The sequence below is a fragment of the Dryobates pubescens genome, chromosome 29, assembly GCF_014839835.1.
Source record: "Dryobates pubescens isolate bDryPub1 chromosome 29, bDryPub1.pri, whole genome shotgun sequence".
NCBI lineage: Eukaryota > Metazoa > Chordata > Aves > Piciformes > Picidae > Dryobates > Dryobates pubescens.
Window position 1 is genome coordinate 1,467,334 of NC_071640.1, and position 22,194 is coordinate 1,489,527.

The following is a 22,194-nucleotide window of genomic DNA, read 5'->3' on the forward strand; positions in this document are numbered from 1 at the left end:
GTATTTGCTGCATATTCCTTCTTTCCTGGAAGCCTTCCTGTGCTGGGGGGAGGAACTTGCTGAATGAGGACAGCCCCAAGCATGGCCACACTGATGTCTTTCAGCTCCAGCTGCCTGCTCTCGGCACCTGAGTGACAAAACATCTCCATCCTTGGGCCCAGCCCTCAGGTTTTGCAGAGCAACTCTCTGATCACAGACTCAGAGGTGCTGCCCACCCCAAAACATTCCTTTGTGCCACCTGCACCCCTGCCCATGTGCCCTCAGCACAGCCTCAGCTGCTGGATTTAGCTCAGGCACATGGAAAAGGAAGAGAGAGCAGCCTCACAGATGCCTCAGAGCAGGTTTCACCAGGGAGCTCAGCACCTCAAACCTCCTCCTCCTCCTCCCCCATGGGAACTGCTTCTGTTGGGCTTGAACCTCAGCCCACGCCGAAGCCTTCAGCCAGGTGTGTGACCTCTGATGGGCACAGACCCAGCACTGTAGGTATGGCCAGAGGAGCTTCACTGCCAAGGAGCCTTCCTCTCTCCTCAGTAAAATCTAAGGAGAGACTAAAGCCCAGAACCCCGAGCTTGCTTTAAGCCCTCCTCCAAAAGCTTGGGCAGGGATGATTCTGGTTTTCAAGCCCAGCAGCAGCCCCAGCCCTTCCCACTCTCTCTCCTTCCACGATGTGGTTTAATAGCTGGCTGGGATTGCTCTCTGTGGTGTGCAGCTCCCAATTAACCTGGGGGACTGATTCACCAACTGCCTTTGTTTCCCAGCAGCCATTAAAAACTTGCAGGAGAAGGTAACAAACACCCAAGAAAGGGAAGGGAACTAAAAGGCTTTGGTCAGAAAATTAAAGTTGTTTGCCATGGCTTGATGGCTTAATCAGTCGATCAATATTGCTCCCAGGGCAGGAGCCATGAGCTCTGATGAAAAATGCATGAGGGGACAAGGGAGACCTGGGAGCAGAAAATTAAAAAGTCAGCCTGCTCCATTTGTCCACAACTGGCAGAGAAGCTGAAGTGCTCTGGGGAGGGGGTGCTGGCAGGCAGGGGGTGCTGGCAGGCAGGGAGGGGGTGCTGGCTGCGGGCTGTGCTGGGTGCCTGCCACGGCTCCCCTCCCGGAGGGGAACTTCCACCTTGCTGAAGTTGCCTTCCTGGCCACAAAGATGGATCCTGTCACCTGCAGCCCCTGCCAGCACCCCAAGCACGGCTGCTGGGGGCTGCCCACGGGAGGCTGCCCCAGGATCTCTTCCCAGAGGGATGCAGTTCAAGGCTGGGTGCTCTGAGGGGGGCGGCACCACGCTGAGGTTACCCCAGGGCCTTCCCTGCCGTGGGACTGAGGAGTCACTGAGCTGCAAGCAACCACCCAGGAGCGATGCAGCTCCACCACACACACAGCCCCAGCCTCTGCTCCTTCTGCAGGAGCTTCCTCTTCTCTCCTCTGTTAAATGAGGCTGCCCTTGCCTGGCAGAAATAACCATCAGGAGAAGAGCAGCTCTAGAGGATGCTCTGGGAGACCCAAAGCACTCTTTGGTCATAGAGTCATGGAACAGGTTGGAAAAGACCTCTAAGATCATTGAGTCCTCCCTGTTTGTCTTAAAAACTCCACTGGTAACAGAGAGCAAGGCTGCTCCTCCTGCAGCTAACTCCCTTTGTGTCCCCATCCCTTCCAAGGGTGGAAGAAGAACAAAGAGCAGCATTCAAGCTGCAAAGCAGAGGAGGAACATCCAAATGCTGCACTCTGGCAACAGCTTTTGAGCTCAAACCTCCCAGTTCCTGTTCCAAGCTTCTGCTTGGCAATCTCCACCTCAGCCACCACCAGGCACTGGCCCCCCAGCAGTCCAGCCTGCAGGAAGGCCACCAGGCAGAGACAAGCACAGGCTGCAGCCAACCTGCTGCAATTCCTTACCTCCAGAAGAATCCAGCCAAGTCCACTGCCCCAAATGGGAACATTCCAACCTCTGCAAGGCTCTGCAGGGCTGCAGATCAGCTCCTCCCTAGGAGGGGAGAAGGCTTCCCCCCTCTAGGGCAGGTCTGTGGGGGCAGGAAGGTGCCCAACACGTTTGCTCTGCACTTCTGTAGGACAATTATTCCTTGCTCAGAGGTACCCAGGGTGAGTTTTATGGCTCCCCAGCAGCCTCACCAATCACAGGCTTAAACGTTCAGGCTCAATTAACACAGGGGAGCAGCTGATGCTCTTTGCTGCAACTAATTACCTCCAAGTGCCAAGGCACTGGTGCCACATTTCATACTTTTGCAAACTTCAGGGCTTGCTTCCCCTGCACCATGATTTAAGGACAAGCAGCAGGGAGCAGGCAGCAGCACCTAAAGCAGCCTGGAGACCACACTGTGACCTTTGCAAGGAACAACAAACCAGAAGTGCTTAGCCCATCAGAAAGCCAGGGCTCCTAATTAGCACAGCAACGGGCTGCAGAGCAGGGCTGCTTATTTACAAGGCTCCCTCTCATCTGAGATGCACACCTTGTGCTGTCTTGGCTGATCTTTGTACTCAGAAGGCAACCTGGGTCAAGCAATAGCACCAAGTTTTCATTAGGTAATTCAGCTGTGGCTGGGTTTGGCTCAGCCCTTACCCCCCCTGCTCTGGAATGTTTCTGTTTGGGGATGGGGAAGAATAATAAGGTGAAAAAGAACCAACAACCCCAAGCAGAGCTCCCCAAGGTCCCCAGGCAAACACACAGCTGCTCCTCCTGCAGACACAAAGCTGTGCCTCCAAAGGGGCTGGGAGCTCTCCATGGGACAGCAATGAGCCCTTGTGGCCAAGAGGGCCAATGGTCTCCTGGGGTGCAGCAAGAAGAGTGCTGCCAGCAGGGCTAGGGAGGCTCTCCTCCACCTCCTGGTAAATTCCTCCTGAGCCAAGAGCTGACTCTGCTCTGATGAAAGCTTCCAAACCCTCTGTTCCTCAGTTTCATAGAATCACAGGAATGGTTTGGGTTGGAAAGGACCTTGAAGATCATCAAGTTCCAACCCCCTGCCATGATCAGGGACACCTCCCACCAGCCCAGGCTGCTCAAGGCCTCATCCAGCCTGGCCTTGATCAGCTCCATGGAGGAGGCAGCCACAGCCTCCCTGGGTAACCCTTCCAGAGTCTCCCCACCCTCACTGTAAGGAATTTCCAGTCTCAGCCTCCTCTCCTGAAGCTTCAAGAAGATACCAGAGAAGACACTGAACCCACTGCAGCCCCAGGCCAGCAAAGATTCAGCTGGAACAGGACCAGAGACCTTCCTCATCTTTGTGTGCAGGGAAAAGAACTGAGGCTGGCTGGAGCTGAACATTCCCAACCCTCCCAAGTGCAGTGATTCCCAGGAGGGCTCTCACCCTTGGCTGATGTGTTGCATGGGCACTTGAACTCCTTGAGGGGACACAGTGTGTGTGTGTGCCAAGAGCAGCTGGGGCTCAGCAGAGGTCTTTCAAGGGTTGCAGTTTTCCAGGGGAAGGAGCAGTGCTGAGAAGTCCAACAGCCCTCTTGGCTCAGGTGTGGCCAAACAAGGAACTGCACAAGTTCTGGAGTAGAAAAGTTTACTGCAGGCTTACAAAAGTCATCAGCATTGCAAATTGTGTCACAAACCACAGCCTGTACACAGATATTTTGGTTCAGAGGAAGGATTATTCCTGGCAGACCTCCCCCAGGGTGGATCCCTGCAGCCCAGAAGCAGGAAGCCATCACACACAGCTTCACCTCACCCGTGCCCTGCAGAGGCAACTGCACCACTGCAACCTGAGCACAGGCTCAGGGAGGGCACCACCTCACAAAGCAGCAGCTCTCTCCCCAGCCCAGCAGAGCCACTCCTCCTCTCGGCACCCAGGCTGCTACTGCCTGCAGGTGTCGTGGAAGGCTTCGAGCGTCCTGAAGTCCCTCCAGGTGGGAGGCAGCCCCTCCTGCAGGAACTTCCCACAGCGCTGGCACGGGGCCTGGAACAGCTTGATGTAACTCCTCAGCCAGGTCTGAAAGCAAAAGGGGAGAGGAATGAAAGAAGTGGACATGGATGCTCCCCTTGGTCACCATTCTTGTCACACAGCAAGGACAGAGGATGTGCTCTGGCGAGGCCCCGGGAGGTGTCTGCTGCTGGGGCTGCCAGGGGCTCTGCACAGCTCAGCTCCCTCTTGGTTCATCAGCTCAGCATTTTTGAGTCACCATAGCAAAGCTGTCAACAGAAATTCACACACCCTGAGCAGCAAGGGATCTGCAGCTAGAGAACCACACTGCAAGGCAAATGCTCCAAGGGGGCCCACAGGAAGTCTGGGGAGAGGCTGCTCTGAAGGGCCTATGGTGGCAGCACAAGGGACAACGGTTGGAAAGTGAAGCAGGGGAGGTTTGGGTTGGACATCAGGGGGAGGTTCTGCACAGTGAGGCTGGGGAGACAATGGAACAGGCTGCCCAGAGATGTGGTTGAGGCTCTGTCCCTGGAGACATTCAAGATCAGACTTGCTGTGGCCCTGGGCAGCCTGCTCTGGTTGGAAGTGTCCCTGCTGACTGCAGGGGGCTTGGACAAGATGACCTCTGAGGGTCCCTTCCAACCCAACACAATCAGGGAATCTGTCATGCTCCTCATAGTTTTCCTGGACTCTGATTGCTCTTGATGGGTTCCTCCTTCAAGCAAATATTGGTTTGTCTCTCCCCATGACCATCCATCACCCCCCTGCTGCAGTCACACTGCAATGGGCTGAACTCTTCAGGGCTGAAGATAAAAGGGCTTCCACAGCAAGCTAATGAGCTTCCTCTCTAATGTGATCTTAGGATCAATACTCATTGGTCATGAGAGCTCTGTACCATTTGGAATCTGGTTAGACTGACAAACAGATACCAACAGGGCTGCTGCTGACCCTCCAGGTGTCAGCTCAGGTGTCCCCAGGTGAAGCTCCTGCCTCTGAAGTGGATCCTCCCCACTGCCACATGCAGCAAGGAGCACTGCAGGACCCAGTCCCCAGCCCCAGGGGATCCAGCAGCTAAACCCCACCCAGAGCAGCAGATTCATGCTCTGAGGGCTGCACATGAATCTTGTCAGTTACAATCCCATCGATGAGAGCAAATTGTTCTCTGAAGAAGAGGTCAGAGGAGTTTATTGAAACAAATCCTTCCATCTTCATCAGAGCCCTTGCTGTAGCAACCCAGCCTCTGCCTGTCAATAACTCTCCTCCACAAGAACTGGATCCTCCCTGGGTTCAGCAGTGGGTGTGGGGACAAGGGCAACAGAACAGGACAAGCAAAGTGCTGCTGTTTACTTCAGCCTGGGTGAGCTTTGCTTGCACTACAGAGAAATCACATTTTCTGAACCAGAATACACAAAAGAGGAGGTAAATGAAGTTAAAATGTGCACTTGAGACACCTGCTGAGAGGAGAAACCAAAGTGTTCACAGAGCGGCTCAGGTTGGAGGGGACCTCTGGAGATGATCTGCTCCAACCTCCCCACCGTGGGCAGGGACACCTCTCAGCCAGGCTCAGCTGCTGGGAGGAGGTATCCACAAGCACATTCCATCCACAGCCCACTCCACATACAGCTCAGTCTTCCCACTCCAATGACCCCAGGGTGAAGGGAGTGAGCTCTTCATCCTTGGCCAGGGATCAGACACAGAGAACTGGAGGCGTTCCCTGCTGGCCAGCTCGGGCAAATGGGAGAAGTCCCAAGTGCATCAGAACGTTTAGGTGGAAAAGAACTCACAGATGATGCAGTCCAAGCATCACTGCAAGCATGCTGAAGTTCACTGTGGGGAAAATTCCCTTCCCAATGCACTTACCATGAAAGATCTGACCACCACATCTGGCATCTGGGGCAGCTGGTAGTGCAGGAGAGCAGTGGTGGCATGATCTGTCACCTGCAGAGACAGGAGGCCAGCAGTCACCTACACATCCTGCGCTTCAGCCCAGGCAGCCTGAGATCTGCAGGAAAACAGCACCAACTCCACAAAGCAGCAGCAAAGCAAAGGATTCTGTGACTGTGGGGACACTCTCAGAGTAATTTTGGCTGGGTTTTGACAGCTTCCATTCCCTCTGCCAGCTTCATCCAAGGATCAGCTGAAGCGATCACGACAGCTTCGTGCGCGGGGAGGAAAACCAAACACAGAAGCTCAGAATCAGGATAAAAGCTGAAAGGGTTGGGAACAGGATCAGGACCAGCAGCTGATGTCAGCTTGATGGGGGAAGAGCCCACCTTGATGGAACAACACCGAACCAAGAGGCTTTGCTTCCCACGCTGGGCTATCAACACAGCTGTAAACAGGAACTATCATTTCCTGTAGCCTATAAAACGGAAGCGTCCCCAGCACAGCATCAGCCCAGCTGCCAAAGGTCTGCAGCAGGAGAGCACAATCTCTGCCTCTGGGACTCAAATCTCACCTGCTCTGTGAAATTAGGGCACAGTCAGATGGGAGATGGGGAAGAAATTCTTTGCAGGGAGGGTGGGGAGACACCTTCCAACCCAAAGCATTCTATCAATCCATGATCAGAAAGATGCTCCAGGGAGACCTTGGAGCAGCCCTCCAGTGCCTGAAGGGGTGACAAGAAAGCTGGGGAGGGACTTTTGACAAGGGCTGGGAGTGACAGGATGAAGGGCAAGGGCTTTGAGCTGGAAGAGGGGAGACTGAGTGTGGAGATGAGGAATTCTCTGTAGTGAGGGTGGTGAGACACTGGCACAGGCTGCCCAGGGAGGCTGTGGCTGCCTCCTCCCTGGAGGTGCAGTGACCTGGGCTGGTGGGAGATGTCCCTGCCCACAGCAGTGGGTTGGAGCTGGATGATGTTTAAGATCCCTTCCAGCCCAACCCATTCAGTGAGAAATCATGACCAAGCCAAGTCACTGAAAGCATGAGAGAGGAAGGGACTTGGGGTTTCTCACTAAATATTCCCAGTTTTGCTTTGGTTGTTTGTTTATGAAGCAAATATATTCCCTGAGTCTGGGATGAGTTGCTCAGCAAAGGAAAAAATAACCACTGTCAATACCAGAGCTAAAATCAGAGAGTCACAGAATCAGCCAGGTTGGAAAAGACCTCAGAGATCACCAAGTCCAATCTAATACCTAACACCTCCTGACTACCTAAACCCTGGCTCCAAGTGCCACATCCAAGCCTTTTCTGAACACCTCCAGGGATGGTGACTCCACCACCTGGGCAGCACAGCCCAATTCAATCTGGAACAGTAATTTATAAGAAGAGAGGTTCAGACTTAATAAAAGCCCCAACCAAACACACACCCAAACTCAAAAGCTTTGATTTTGGTCTCTTTTAGTGCAGGGAACAAAACAACAGAAAACCCCAACCCATAAAAACCACCACCACAACAACATGAACAATCAAATAAACAAGCCCAACCCCAAAAGACCCCAACCCCATCACAGAACCCCTCCAAGCCCAACCAAAACCCCCCAACCCCACCACAAAACCCCTCCAAGCTCAACCAAAAAGCCCCAACCCCACCACAAAACCCCTCCAAACCCAACCAAAATCCCCCAACCCCACCACAGAACCCCCCCCAAACCCAACCAAAACCCAACTCTACCACAAAACCCCTCCAAGCCCAACCAAAACCCCCCAACCCTACCACAAAACCCCTCCAAACTCAACCAAAAAGCCCCAACCCCACCACAAAACCCCTCCAAACCCAATCAAAACCCAACTCAACCACAAAACCCCTCCAAAGCCAACCAAAACCCCCCAACCCTACCACAAAACCCCTCCAAACTCAACCAAAAAGCCCCAACCCTACCACAAAACCCCTCCAAACTCAACCAAAAAGCCCCAACCCTACCACAAAACCCCTCCAAACTCAACCAAAAAGCCCCAACCCCACCACAAAACCCCTCCAAGCCCAACCAAACCCCCCAACCCCACCACAAAACCCCTCCAGGCCCAACCAAAAGCCCCAACCCCAAGCTCCACAGCCCAAGCCCCTCTCAACAGCCTAAACCCCCCTGGACTCAGCTGCATTTTTAACAGAAAATTGCATTTTTTAACGGGAAAACTTCAACTCTTTTAACTCCTGCTGCCCTGGTCAGGTTGTTTGCATGGAACAAATGAGCTTTAAGCTCCCAGCTCCTTTCCTTCTGAAGCCAGGAATCAATTAATGTGATGCTGGGTTTCTAAACTCCTGCCTTAGGAAAAAGCTTTCTGCTAGGAAGCTTTTTGCCTTCCCAGGCAGAGCCACAGCAGTAGGCTCCCAGCTGGGAAACTGAGCTGAAGAGAGCACCCATGAAAAAACCCAAATCTCTATTTGGAAGAAGAAGAGTTCCAGAGAAACAATAAATGACATCTGTAAGAAGAAGAATTAAAAACAGATAATCTACATTTATTAGGCTGGGGTCGGAGTGGCTGAGAGCTGCCAAACTGAGAGGGACCTGGGGGTGCTGATTGACAGCTGCCTAAACATGAGCCAGCAGTGTGCCCAGGGGGCCAAGAAGGCCAAGGGCATCCTGGCCTGCATTAGGAATAGTGTGGCCAGCAGGAGCAGGGAGGTCATTGTGCCCTGTGCTCAGCACTGGTTAGGCCACACCTTGAGTCCTGTGTCCAGCTCTGGGCTCCTCAGGTCAGGAAAGAGGTTGAGCTGCTGGAAGGTGTCCAGAGAAGGGCAACAAAGCTGGGGAGGGGTCTGGAGCACAGCTCTGGGAGGAGAGGCTGAGGGAGCTGGGGTTGCTTAGCCTGCAGAAGAGGAGGCTCAGGGGAGACCTTCTTGCTCTCTACAACTACCTGAAGGGAGGTTGTAGCCAGGTGGGGGTTGGTCTCTTCTCCCAGGCAAGCAGCTCCAGAACAAGAGGACACAGTCTCAAGCTGTGCCAGGGGAAGTTTAAGCTGGAGGGGAGGAGAAAGTTCTTCCCAGAGAGAGTTGTTAGCCATTGGGATGTGCTGCCCAGGGAGGTGGTGGAGTCCCCATCCCTGGAGGTGTTCCAGAGGGGATTGGATGTGGCACTTGGTGCCATGGTTTAATCATGAGGTCTGTGGTGACAGGTTGGACTTGATGATCTTTGAGGTCTCTTCCAACCTTGGTGATGCTGTGATTATGAGAAGGAGAACTAAAGGGGGAAAAAAAAATCTAGAAGAAGAAGAACTAAAAGGGCAAAAAAAAAATCTACATTTATAAGAAGAAGAATTAAAGGGGGGCAAAAAAAAATCTACATTTATAAGAAGAGGAATTAAAGAGAAAAAAAATCTATATTTATAAGAATTAAAGGGAAAAAAAATCTATATTTATAAGAGGAATTAAAGGAAAAAATCTATACTTGTAAGAAGAATTAAAGGGGAAAAAAAGACATTTAGAGGAAGAAGCAAAAAAAATAGAATCTATGCTTGTAAGAAAAAATAGAATCTATGTTTATAAGAAGAATTAAAGGGAGAAAAAAGATATTTAGAGGAAGAAGAAAATAGAATCTATGCTTGTAAGAATTAAAGACAGAAAATATCTATATTTATAAGAAGAATTAAAGGGGGAAAAGGTATTTAGAGGAAGAAGGAAAAATAGAATCTATGCTTGTAAGAAGTACTAAGGAGAAAAAAAAACCTATGTAAGAATGAAAGAAAAAAATCTACATTTAGAGGAAAAAAGAATTAAAGAAACAAAATCTATGAGAAGAAGAAGAATCAGAGTAAAAATCTACAGAAGAATGAAAGAGGAAAAAAATCTCCAAGGAGAAGAATTAAAGAGAAAAAAATCAAATCTGTAAGAATAAGAAATAAAGAAAAAAAATAATCAAACCTCTGTTTAGAAGAAGGAGAATTGAAGGGGGAAAAAAAAATCTACATCTCTAAGAAGAATGAAACAAAAACCTTCTGTATTTAGAAGAAGAATTAAAGAGAAAAATCCTACAAGAAGAAGAATTAAAGAGGAAAAAAAAACAAAACCCACCCTAAAATCTGTATTTATAACAAGGAACAAAATAATTGTATTGAGGAGGAGACTTAAAGGAAGGAAAGGATCAGGGGAGGCAAAATGCTTTGGTTTGGCTTTGGGCTTTTCCCCCTGTTTAACTCAGGCCCATTTTGAACTGGCTCTAGAGGGACAGCTTCTGACACCTCTGACTCTTCCTCAATCCTTAGCAATTTGCTGGAGCCCAGGAATTCCAGGGCTGAATGCTGGAAGTTCCAGGGCTGAATGCTGGAATTCCAGGTTTAAAGCTGGAATTCCAGGCTGAATGGTGGAATTCCAGGCTGAATGGTGGAATTCAGGTTTAATGGTGGAATTCCAGGCTGAATGCTAAAATTCCAGGCTGAATGCTGGAATTCAGGTTTAATGATGGAATTCCAGGCTGAATGCTAAAATTCCAGGCTGAATGCTGGAACTCCAGGCTCTATCCTAAAATTCCAGGCTGAATGCTAAAATTCCAAGTTTAAAGCTGAAATTCCAGGCTGAATGCTGGAACTCCAGGCTCTATCCTAAAATTCCAGGCTGAATGCTGGAATTTCTGGTTTAATGCTGAAATTCCAGGCTGAATGCCGGAACTCCAGGCTCTATCCTAAAATTCCAGGCTGAATGCTAAAATTCCAGGTCTAAAGCTGAAATTCCAGGCTGAATGCTGGAACTCCAGGCTGAATGCTGGAATTTCTGGTTTAATGCTGGAATTCCAGGCTGAATGCTGGAACTCCAGGCTCTATCCTAAAATTCCAGGCTGAATGCTAAAATTCCAGGTCTAAAGCTGAAATTCCAGGCTGAATGCTGGAACTCCAGGCTGAATGCTGGAATTTCTGGTTTAATGCTGGAATTCCAGGCTGAATGCTGGAACTCCAGGCTCTATCCTAAAATTCCAGGCTGAATGCTGGAATTCCAGGTTTAAAGCTGAAATTCCAGGCTGAATGCTGGAACTCCAGGCTGAATGCTGGAATTTCTGGTTTAATGCTGGAATTCCAGGCTCTATCCTAAAATTCCAGGCTGAGTGCTGAAATTCCAGGCTGAGTGCTGAAGGCCTCTGGGCTGGGCTCTTGCAGAACTCAGGACAAGACAAACAGCTCAGCTCCTTCACATCTCTACTTTGTACATCTATTAATGGTCCTCATTAGGAACTTGTAAATCTATTAATGGCCCTCATTAGTAACTTGTAAACCCATTAATGGTCCACATCGGTGATATCAAAGCATCCCAACGAGGGGGTTGTCTGCTTAGCGATTCACTTGTATTTTCCAGCTGCAGGAGGGAGAAGAGGAAGTGCTCTGCTGGGGGCTGGGCCATGCATTTCCCTGGGCTTGCCCCCACCCCACAGCAAGCTGTGAGTAAGATGAAGAATGAATTGCAGCCACAATTGCTACTCCCAGCTCACTGCACTCGTTCCTAGCTGGGATGTAGTCTAATTCAGCACTGTGAGTTGTGCTGAAGGCTTTCACTGGATGGAGAAGGAGAAAGAGAGAGATGAGGCTGGTGGAGCTATTCTGGGAGGTGAATGTGTCCAAGCTGTGCTCCTCAATAGCTCTGTGCACAGCCAGGCTCTAATTCACACCACGCAGGCTTCCTCCTCACAACGCTGCAGCACATCAGCCTGGCCCACACAGGATCCACTTCTGAGCTTCACTACCAGTTTAGAAACAGATTCTGCTCCCCACCACCGAAGCACAACTAACTCCAGCTCCATTCATGTGATGCTGACGTCGGAGAGGGAGAACTTTGGGGACCTCGGGCAAGCTGCTGAGTTTGGAAAGTATTCACAGAATGGTTTGGGTTGGAAGGGACCTCAAAGATCACTCAGATTCAACCCTCTGCCATGGGCAGGGAGACCTCACATTAGCCCAGGTTGCTCAAGGCTCAAGCTGGCCTTGAACACTTCCAGGAATGGGGCATCCACAGCCTCCTGGGGCAACCTGTTCCAGTGCTTCCCCACCCTCACTCTAAAGAATTTCTTTCCAATCTCCAGTCTCAACCTCCTGTCCTCAAGCTGAAATCCATTCCCTCTCACCCTATCACTCCCAGCCCTTGTCCAAAGTCCCTCCCCAGCTCTCCTGCAGCCCCCTTCAGCTGTTGGAAGGATGCTCTAAGTCCTCTCTGGAGCTTTCTCTTCTCCAGGCTGAACAACCCCAACTCTCCCAGCCTGTCCCCACAGAGGAGGTTCTCCAGCCTCTGATCATCTTTGTGGCCTCCTCTGGCCCCACTCCATTCACAAAATTAATTCATGAGATGGGCCTCAGCCTACTGAAGCCATTTACAGAATCACTCTGCTTGGAAGAGACCTTTAAGAGCCATCAAGTCCAACCACCAACCCAACCCCCCCACGGCCACCCTATGAAACAACTCCATTAGAAAGAACCTGAGGAACGGCATTAACAGCGCAGCAGAGCTCCCTAAACACCTCTCCTGCAGCCCTGGGAGCTGACTGCAATCCAAGCCCTGAGCTGAGGTGGTTTTTCTGGGTGGGTTTTTCTCCCCTTTCAGGATGTTGTTTGATGGGGTAGCAGCAGACATGTCAAAGAAGAGCAAGTTCTGAAGATATTTATGAGCAGCCGCTCTCCGTCTGCTCTATTTCTACTTCTAACAAACCCCAGAGTTTTGTTTTGTTTTGTTTCCCTTCTTCCTCCCCCCACTGAACAACAAAGATTTTTGTTGTTTGGTTTTTTTTCCCTCTTGGCACTGAAGGAAGTTGCTCAACAAAAATAATCAAGCCCAGTGCCATTAACAAATGTAAATGGAGTGGCCACTTTGGCAGTGTCGAACATATGCTGCTCCTATTGTAATGTAAAGCTAATGAGATTCCACAGGGAGATAAAAGCCAGCCCAGCACTGCTAGAACACTAATAATGGCTTTTTTTTGGAACCAAACCGAGGTGATTTCTACCATAAACAAAGTGCTTCTACAAAGGATCAAAGTGGGTGTCTAATCTGAGGGAGAGGAGTAGGGGAAAGACACCCCCCAAGCCCAACCCTGCAAGGAACGTGGTGTCAGACAGTCCTAGAATGCCTTAGGGCAAAGGGACCTTAGGATAGGATAGGATAGGATAGGATAGGATAGGATAGGATAGGATAGGATAGGATAGGATAGGATAGGATGGAATGGGATGGAATGGGATGGAATGGGATGGAATGGGATGGAATGGGATGGAATGGGATGGAATGGGATGGAATACACCAGGTTGGAAGAGACCTTTGAGATCACCAAGTCCAACCTACCATCCAACACTATCTAATCAACTAAACCATCATCTACTCCAACCTCCAACTCCCCTGCCATGGGCTGGATGCCTCTCAACTAGACTCATCCAAGCTGGCCTTGGACACCCCAAGGAGGAAGCATCCACAACCTCCCTGGGCAGCCTACTCCAGAGTCTCACCACCCTCATCCTGAAGAACTCCTTCCTAAGGTCCAGTCTAAGCCTGCTCTGCCTCAGCCAAGATCCCAGAGGTGATGAGAGAAAGCACAAACTGCCCCCAAAATCTTAAGAGAAGGGGGGAGGGGTGGAAGGCAAATAATAATAACAACAAAAAAAGAGAGATCAATACACAGCTTCAGTAATGGCAAAACGATTTCAGCCCAAAGCAGAGCAAAACAAGCTGCAGCTGTGCCAGCTCGCTTAAGGGACACACTTTTTCTTCTTCTTCCAGCCAAGCTGGAATCACAAACTAATTTATTGTGGGTGTAGGATGAGATTTTGGTACATTGTGGGGTTTGATTTTATTAACTTCCCTTTTATTGCTGTGCCTCACCTCCTGCAGCCCAGGCTATCGGTCCCTTCCTAATTCCTCCTGCTCTGCTTAGCTGGAGCCTGCTCAGAAGAGCACATTGATTGGGATGGTTGTTGCTCTGGACCTTGAAATGGATTTTTGGGGTTTTTTTCAAGAGATCTTGCAGATAAGTTCAATATTTCACAATTCAGATGTTGGAACTTCTGCCTTTAAGGAACGAAAGGCAATGGAAAGGCAATGGAAGCACAGCTTTGCTGAACAAAACAGCTGGAGTTAAGCTGAGCACCTGGAGACAGAGCAAAAGGGGGCCTCAGCTGCAGGGAAAGCAAGAACTCTGGCAAAGAAACTCTGTCTGGGCACAAAAGCTTTCCTTCTTGATGTTAATTATATCATAGAGTCCCAGAATTGTTTCAGTGGGAAAAGACAACCCCAGAATGGGTTGGGTTGGAAGGAACCCCCAAACATCACCCAGTTCCAACCTCATCCAGCCTGGCCTTGAACACCTCCAGGGAGGAGACATCCACAACCTCCCTGGGCAACCTGTGCCAGTGTCTGCCCACCCTCACTGCAAGGAATTCCTTCCTAATCCTTCCAGTCTAAACCTGCCCTCCTCCAGCTGTCAGCCCAGCACTGCCATGGCTGTTAAATATCTCCTCAGATTTGGCTTTTTTCTCTTTTTTGCTTCCAAACTCAAGTTGATCACAACCATGGACTGCCCAGATGCATCTCTGCTCCCTTGTCTAGGGCACTGTACACACCAAGGAACAAAAACCAGACTGATTTTGGATCAAACCTATGAGAACATTGGGCTGAAGCTTGAGGAGGGCAGATTTAGACTGGAGATTAGGAAGAAATTCTTTACAGGGAGGCTGGGGAGACACTGGCACAGGTTGCCCAGGGAGGTTGTGGATACTCTCTCCCTGGAGGTGTTCAGGGCCAGGCTGGATGAGGCCTTGAGCAAGCTGGGCTGGTGGGAGGTGTCCCTGCCCATGGGAAGGGGGCTGGAGCTGGCTGAGTCTTTAAGGTCCCTTCCAACCCAAACCATTCTATGACAAGAGCTGAACAAGAGCTTCCTCTTCCTACAAGCAGCAGCACAAAAGCAAAGAGCTATGGTTCAGCCTTGCTCCAGCACAGACTGGGCATGTTCCACAGATGTATGAAGCTACACCTGGCATCAATACCCAACCCAGACACCCACACAGCACCCAGCTGAACTCAGGGAGCTGTCTCTCTCCTAGTGTTTTACCTCACTGCCAGTCAATATGCTTTGCAAAAGTAGATGCCAAGCTTCCTGTAAAGAGTTAGAACTTTCCTTGCCACTTATTGGTTTATTCCCTCAAGTGCAGCACTGACAACTCCATCTCATATAAAGGGATTCTCTAAATCCCCTGGAAGGTTTTTAATTCTTTTCTTTAAAGCCTGCTAAGTTCATGGCCTCAGCAGAGAGGAGCCTGGAGCAGTGAGCTCTGCAGGAGCAAGAAAAGGCAGTTAGTAGTGCTGGGCCCCTTCCCAGCCCTTTTGTTTCCTTCCACAGATTCCCATTCCTCAAGCTGCTCTCCAGGGCCACATCTGAGTTCCTCTGGGGGAGAACCTGGTGCCCAAGAGGCACTGTGGAGGATGACTGATGGTGCCTGTGTGAGCAGGGACTGATGAACTCCGTGTGGATGCTTCACACACCCTTCTCCACCCCCAGCTCAGTAAAGCACTACCACCACTTCTGAGGCAGAGGATTTATCACTTGTGTTCAGAGCTCAGAGAGTGCTGCAATGTCTGTTTTGCTTGTTCTGCTTCTTTGGACTGAGTCAGAGAGATTCTATTTTGCCTTCTCTGCACAGAGCTGAGCAGCGATCATGCCATGGGAGCAAATCACGCAGGTGACCCTGGAACAGTCCATCTCCTCTCCTTGAACAGACATCATCAATAGCCCAACACTTGTCTCATGCATGCATTCATCCTGCATGTGATTGTACCCTGAGATTATTGACAAGAATACATCTTCATACATTACAATACTTATGTGCCCTTGTAGTGGGGGGAAACTGTGCTGCCCTGCTCCAGCGCTTTGGGATCCCACAGCTCGCTCACAAACAGCTGGGCAGGCACAAAGCTTCCCACAGCTTGGCTTCAAACAGGCCCTGGGAAGGAGCAGATGGAGTCAAGAACCAAACCAGTTCGTGGCATGCTAAACTGGACAGAGCATTTAGGTGTAAGTAAGGAGGGGACTCTGAGATCAGGATGGGTTTAAAGCCTGTGTGGGGCTTGAGCAGCCCTACGGATGGCATCACACAGCACAGCTGCATTTCAGAGCCTGAAGGGGACCTGCAGGCAGGCTGGGGAGGGACTGTTCAGAAGGGGCTGTGGGGATAGGACAAGGGGCAAGGGTTTGAAACTAGAGCAGGGCAGATTTAGGTTGGACATCAGGAGGAAGTTCTGCATGATGAGAGTGGTGAGACACTGGAACAGGTTGCCCAGGGATGTGAGGCCCCATCCCTGGAGACATTCAAGGTCAAACCTGATGTGGCCCTGTGCAATCTGCTCTAGCTGGAGGTGTCCCTGCAGGGGAGTTGGACAAGATGCCCTTTGAGGGTCCCTTCCAACCCAGTGCTTTCCATGATTCAAAGCCAGCTGTGCTGCTCTTGATGAAGCACACAGCTGATGCTTGGATCCACTCACAGCAGCTGCCCTGCTCTCCATTTTTACCTCTTTGCTGCATGCAAAGTTCTGCATTTTGCACCATTCTCTCCAATGTTCATTTTTCAATCCTCTACACAGGGAGCTGGAATTCTGCAGCTCTCAGAAACATTCTTCCCACCAAGATTTAAGCCCCCAAGTGTTTGGGTATTTCCCATGGTGTTCTCCCCTTGTGCTGGTGGATCAAGAGAAGCAAAGTGTTAAATTGGAGGAGGTTTAAGATGAAAACAGTGGCTGCTCCTGTGGAGTTTAAATGTCAGACCAACAAGCAAGTCTGAAAAACCTTTTCTTTGTTTCTTTGCTCCTTGTTCTTTTGCCCTTTCAGCTTTCTCTCTCTCATTTCCCAGCTCCATTCTCTCAATCTAACCCTGCTGCTGGATTCAATGCCTGCAAAGCTTATTCACCCCAGAACCTGATTCAAGGAGCCTCCAGGGAGCTTAGGCAATGACCACACATTAGAACGGTAATGGCCCTCCTGGAGCCACCCCCTCAGCTCACACACACAGGTACCCTGCCTGCTCAGGAGAGCAGAGGCTTGCTGACACAGCCAGCAGCTGCAAACAAAGTCAGGACAAATTTAGCTTTGTTTGACAGGGTTGGACTAAAGATCAGAGGTCTCTGGTCCTTAACCTAGAAAGTCAAGCTGCAGCCCTGGGAGAATTTGACAGGTCTGCAGCTACCACTGGCAGGTACCTTGTGAGCTCCAGATGTTGTTCTGTTATCAGTGAAGACAGAGCTGGAGAACTTGGTGCAGCTTTTAAAGAGCAACAGCCCTGCCCTTCAGAGGGATGATTGCTTTTGGGGTGCTAAGGGTGGTGGAGCAGTTACTCATCTGGATTCTTCCTTCTCAGCACAGCACTCCCACATGGTGTTACTGGTGACTGCCATGAGAAACACATTTCAAGAACATTCAGATGTGCTCTGACACATCCACTGATGAGTTTTTAATGGCAGGAAAACATTTGGTCTGAAGATGCTGCAGCACAGACCTTACATTAGTAACAACCTCATCATCTCTCTGACACTGTTTCGTCAATGCCCTTCAATTTGCTGCTGCTGAATGAGTCCTGGGTGTCAGAAATGGGTGCAAGTGCAGCTTCAGAGGATAAAGAGGAAACCAAAGCAAGCCCAGCATCAGAGGAAACTTAACTATGCTGAACCACAGCATTTTCTATTATCCATTTGAAAACTTGACTTAGGTCTTAGCCTCAACTCCTCCAGCTCTCAGCTCAATAGTACAGGATCTATTGATTAGAGAGCACCATCACCTTGCATTTTGATCACATTTGTCATGCAAGAACCAGAGAGCACTGGGCAACCAATTCAGCAGCAGCTCCTGTGAAGTCAGCAAGTATTGCCCCAGCCTAAAGGATGCAGAAAATGGATCCAAAGAGAGGTTAAATGGCCCAAGGTAACACAGTGACAGGGCTGGGAGCAGAGTGCTGGAACAAAAGGCAGGCAGCTGCTCAACTGGGCACAGAAAAGCCCTTCTCTGCTCCCTTTTCTTTCTGTTTTTTGAGGTGAATAGTCATACAATTGGTACTATCTGTCAAGAGAGAACTGGACAAGAGGAGCCTGAAGTTCAGGCTGTATTGCATTTGTTTGGAGAGGCAGAATTAGACTAGAGGAGGGGGAAGGGAGAGCATAGAACAATAGAATTGTTTGAGCTGGAGAAGACCTTTAAAAGCAAGTCCAGCCTTCAACCTAAGACCACCACAGCCACCAAACCATGTCCCAGGTGCCATGGCCACACATTTCTTGAACACCTCCAGGGCTGGGGACTCCACCACCCCACTGGGCAGCCTGTGCCAATCCCTGACCTTGCTTGCAGGACAGGAATTGTTCCTGATGTCCAATCTGAAAGATGATGCACCTGACTGGTTTAGCTTTGAGGAGTTAGACAAGAGTTGAACTTGATGATCTTCAAGGTCTTTCCCACCAAAAGGATTCCATCATCCTAATTCCAGAACCATAGATATATTCCATTGCTACTTTCCTTTAGCACCCTACTAAGGAAGTTCCTGGGATCTACACTGCTTTACTCCCTGCCCTGTTACTCTACTTGACACCAAGTATTTCTGAGGAGTGAGAAAACCAGAAAGAATATTGAATCCACTGATCTCAGGGGTAAAGAATCATCTGCAGCAACATTTTTCCTTTAATGCTTGACAGAGAGGGAGAGCAACCAACCTCCCCAAAGCTGTCCTTTGATCTCCAGCAGGTTAATACCACAGGTCGAGCTTCCTCCCTTCCGCCTGCATCTGAAACCTTGGGAGGAAGATGCACAAACAGCCCACATGCCACACTCTTGACCCCTGCTTTCATGCCCTTTTGAGTCCCTGACCCCTGTTTGTTAGACAAACTCCAAAAGCAGATGAAAGGAAGCTTGTGCACTAGCTGGAGACTCAAGCTCCTTGAACTGTGGCCTGAAGGTAAAGGAAACCGGAATTTAAACCCCGCTCAGTCTGAACTTGCAGCGCTTTGACAAGAGGCCTTCAAAGAGAAATGTTCTCTTCCCTGCCTGGAAAACAGCAAGCCAGAGATCCTCCCCAGATCCACTCTCAGCTGCTCAACAGTTTTATACCTACTGCTGCCATTCCCTCCTTTGCAGATTGTGATGAGAAAGGAACACATTCAGAATTGCTGCACAGAAAAGCCCTGCACGCCTCCTGCACGCTCGGTGGCGAGGGGAAGGTGAGCCTTACCTTCTGGAACACTTGATAGTTGGATTTGGACCAGATGTCGAGCTGCAAGAGGGAAAAACACAGTCAGGCCTTACCACACATGAAGAAGCAGCTTTATGGAGAACAAGCAGCTAACACAGAATGGGCTTGGAAGGGTCCTCTGGAGCCCAAGCCCTCTGCCAAGGCAGGGTCACCCAGAGGTGGTGCCATGGGCTGAGCTGAATCTGCTACACAACCCCTGACAAAAGGCCACTCGGGAACACGTCCAGGGGGGCTCTGAATATCTCCGGAGATGGAGACTCCACCACCTCTCTGGGCAGCTAAGCAGCTGTTCAGACCAAAAGAGCAGCCAAGGAGATCTCTGGAGATGTAAATCCAAGCTCACTGTCCTGCCCCATTGCCTTTACCTGCCGTAACCCAAGCAAGGCAATGAATGCTGTGAGGTTTCCTTCATACTGCACCGAAGAATGAGCCCAGGCCGTCGCTTTCATCACAGAACTGACAGACACAAGACCTGTTGAATTAATGTGGTCTTTTAAAAGAGCAAAATCTTCATTTGTACAGGGCTGTGGCTGAGCTATGCAAATATTCCTCAGCTTCAGAGTGTTTCCAAAATGAGGGCATTTTGCTGAAGCTGATGCTCGTGTCTGAACAAGCGATGCAGCTCCGAACGACACAAAGAGCATTTAGCTGAATGAAGCCAAAGCACTGCTCTGCTGGGGCCAAATAAAACATCCCTTAGGAAACTGCATTTACATTTGCAGGCAAAAAAAACAACAACCCCACACTACAAGAGATTTGAGGGTGTGGATAACTGCAGACATCCATGACTTCAAGGTTTGGCTCGACTGCATGCAAGCTGAAAGAGCAAAACCGCAGGAAGTTAGCCCTGGAAAGCAGGAGGGGAGGCTGGGCCTGGTTCAGCACCCAAATGGCTCACAGGGAGAACAACCCTGACTGACAGATAATGAATGCTTTTAGCTCAGCCCTGTGGAATAGAGAATTACAGAACTGCTTGGGTCAGAAAAGGCCTCTAAGATGATCCAGTCCAACCTTCAACCCAACACCACCCTGGCCACTAAACCATGGCCCCAAGCACTGTGGCCACAGGTTTCTTGAACACCTCCAGGGCTGGGGACTCCACCACCTGCCTGGGCAGCCTGTGCCAGTCCCTGACCACTCTTGCAGCAAGGAAATTTTCTGATCTTCAACCTAACCCTCCCCTGGCACAATTTCAGGCCATTTCCTCTTGTCCTGAGGTGAGTAAAACACATCTGAGGAGGGGTGAAGGTGGAGAGGGGAAACGATGCTGAACCCAAGTAATTGATTCACACAGCTAAAAATGTTCAGAGTGCTGGAAGGTCTCACCCTGCTCAGTGGCTCACTTCTGACTAGTGGTACAGAAGTGACCCCTGAACCCCAGCCCTCAGCCTGGACAGGAGGCAATGATAAATACTTTAAAAGCACCTCCAGGACTGATGCTTCATAGCTTCCTCCAGCTGACCTTGCCGGGAGACAAAAGGCAGCTGATGTCTCAATGCCTTTTCCAGGTTAGATGAAGGCAGAAGTAGCCTGAGGCAGCTGCCTACAAACCTTTTACATTTACTGGCTCTTGGGGCAGGATCAAGGAGCTGTGTGACCACCACCACCACAGCTAGGGTCGGACCTGGCTACCAGGAGGATGGAGACTCCCAGTTCCATGGAGAAGACAAAGGGTGCTGGGGACAGGTTACTGCTGGGAGGCTCTGATTGGAATCCAGAAGAAAATTGTTCCCCATGAGAACAGTTGGGACATTGGAATCATCTCCCAGGGGAAGTGGTGGAGTTCCCTACATTGGTCAGTATTGAGACTCAGCTTGCCAGGGTGCTGGGCCAGCTCACTTCAACTAGACTGTGAGCTAGAAAGGTTGGACCAGATGATCCTTGGGGTCCCTCCCAAGCTGGCATTCTGTGACTTGGACCTGAGCTTGATTTCCCCTGTAAGAGCAAACCTGTGCCTGTTGGGAAGGAAGCTTCTCATTTCCAGCTTAGAAAAGTCTACACCTGAAAATAAAAAATGAATCCCTCCTTTCCAAAAGCTCTTTGCATGTAATTGAAGGCTTCCTTTGACTAGAGACAGAGCTGTAGGTATGGTTTTGCTAATCTCTAGTGATCAAACCAAGGATGTGATCCTCTCTAGTTAGACTCAAGAGCTGAAAAAAAACCCCCAACAAACCCAAAAAACCACAAAGTCTGCTTCAGATGCTGCATTAAGATGAACCCAACAGGTCCTGAATGTTCATTAGCTGGCAGGAAGATTGAGAAGCTGAAGAGGTAATGAGTGTCTGTCGTAGGGACAAGTTCAAAAGGAGGAGGAGGAAAAAGAAAGAAAGAAGAAAAACCACAACAAAAAAGGGAAAGAAAAAGCAACAAGAGAAAGACAAAAGGCAAAGCTACCAAAGCCCCCCAAGCACAGCTCCTAAATGCCTGCCCACCTTTCCCCCTCAGACAGGGGGGGATTAAAGAATGCATCGTTACGGCTCTATTATTCTTCAACTTTTCACTTTCAATCAAGACACACATCTGTAACTAAAAAAGCCCTGCTGAAAGCACAATTCCAGGCCATCCTCTGCATGTGAATTAAACTGGGGGGTTTTGTTTTTCAGTGGGTTTTTTCCTTCCCTTTGGTTTCCCAGTGCCCCACTCTCCCCCAGCCCGAGGAACAAGAGGCCATTTGCTGAAGGTCGTCTGAACGATTTCAAAGGCGATAACAAATCAGAATGTTCCCTGCATCTAATATCAAACAGGTCTGGTGCCAGCACTTATTAGAGGAATCAGATTCAACCCCCCCTTCACCCAAACACCCCCCCCCCCCCAGCTTTGAAGTGGAAAGAATGCAGGGATCAGAAATTACCCGAGAGACAGCTCTGCCTGTCTTTGAAGCTCTCCTTTGATACCACCACTGCTTTGCCTCTCTTACGCTAGGAGGCTAAAAGCTGCCTCTTTTTTTTATTGATATGGGGTAATTAAGGAAGCCACAGCATTAACATAACCCAACTTCCTTACCATGATAATTCAGCTGAGACACTTAGGTTCCTTTGGTGAAGGCTGAGGGTTGTAAAAGTAAGACCCTGGCCGGGCAGTGCTGTCGAGCACCCACTCCAAACGTGCCCCGCCGAGGCGGTTCCTGGTGTCAGCACCCAAAGGAAAGCATGGAAGTGCCCACTCTAAAGGTGACCATAACCCAAGCTCCTTACCA

At 49.9% G+C, this 22,194-nt stretch overlaps 1 protein-coding gene across 1 annotated transcript in view; it reads right to left on the bottom strand.

The window, feature by feature from the left end:
* Window positions 1–3,725: 3,725 nt before the first annotated feature.
* MED27 (mediator complex subunit 27) overlaps window positions 3,726–22,194 on the bottom strand; it is a 98,067-nt gene continuing 79,598 nt past the window's right edge. Inside the window, exons 6-8 of the mRNA XM_054174462.1 lie at window positions 18,978–19,019; window positions 5,739–5,816; window positions 3,726–3,947 (exon numbers count right to left, since the gene is read on the bottom strand). Coding sequence (XP_054030437.1) covers window positions 3,813–3,947; window positions 5,739–5,816; window positions 18,978–19,019 — 255 coding nt within the window. The 3' untranslated portion in view covers window positions 3,726–3,812. The remainder of the gene's footprint in view (window positions 3,948–5,738; window positions 5,817–18,977; window positions 19,020–22,194) is intronic.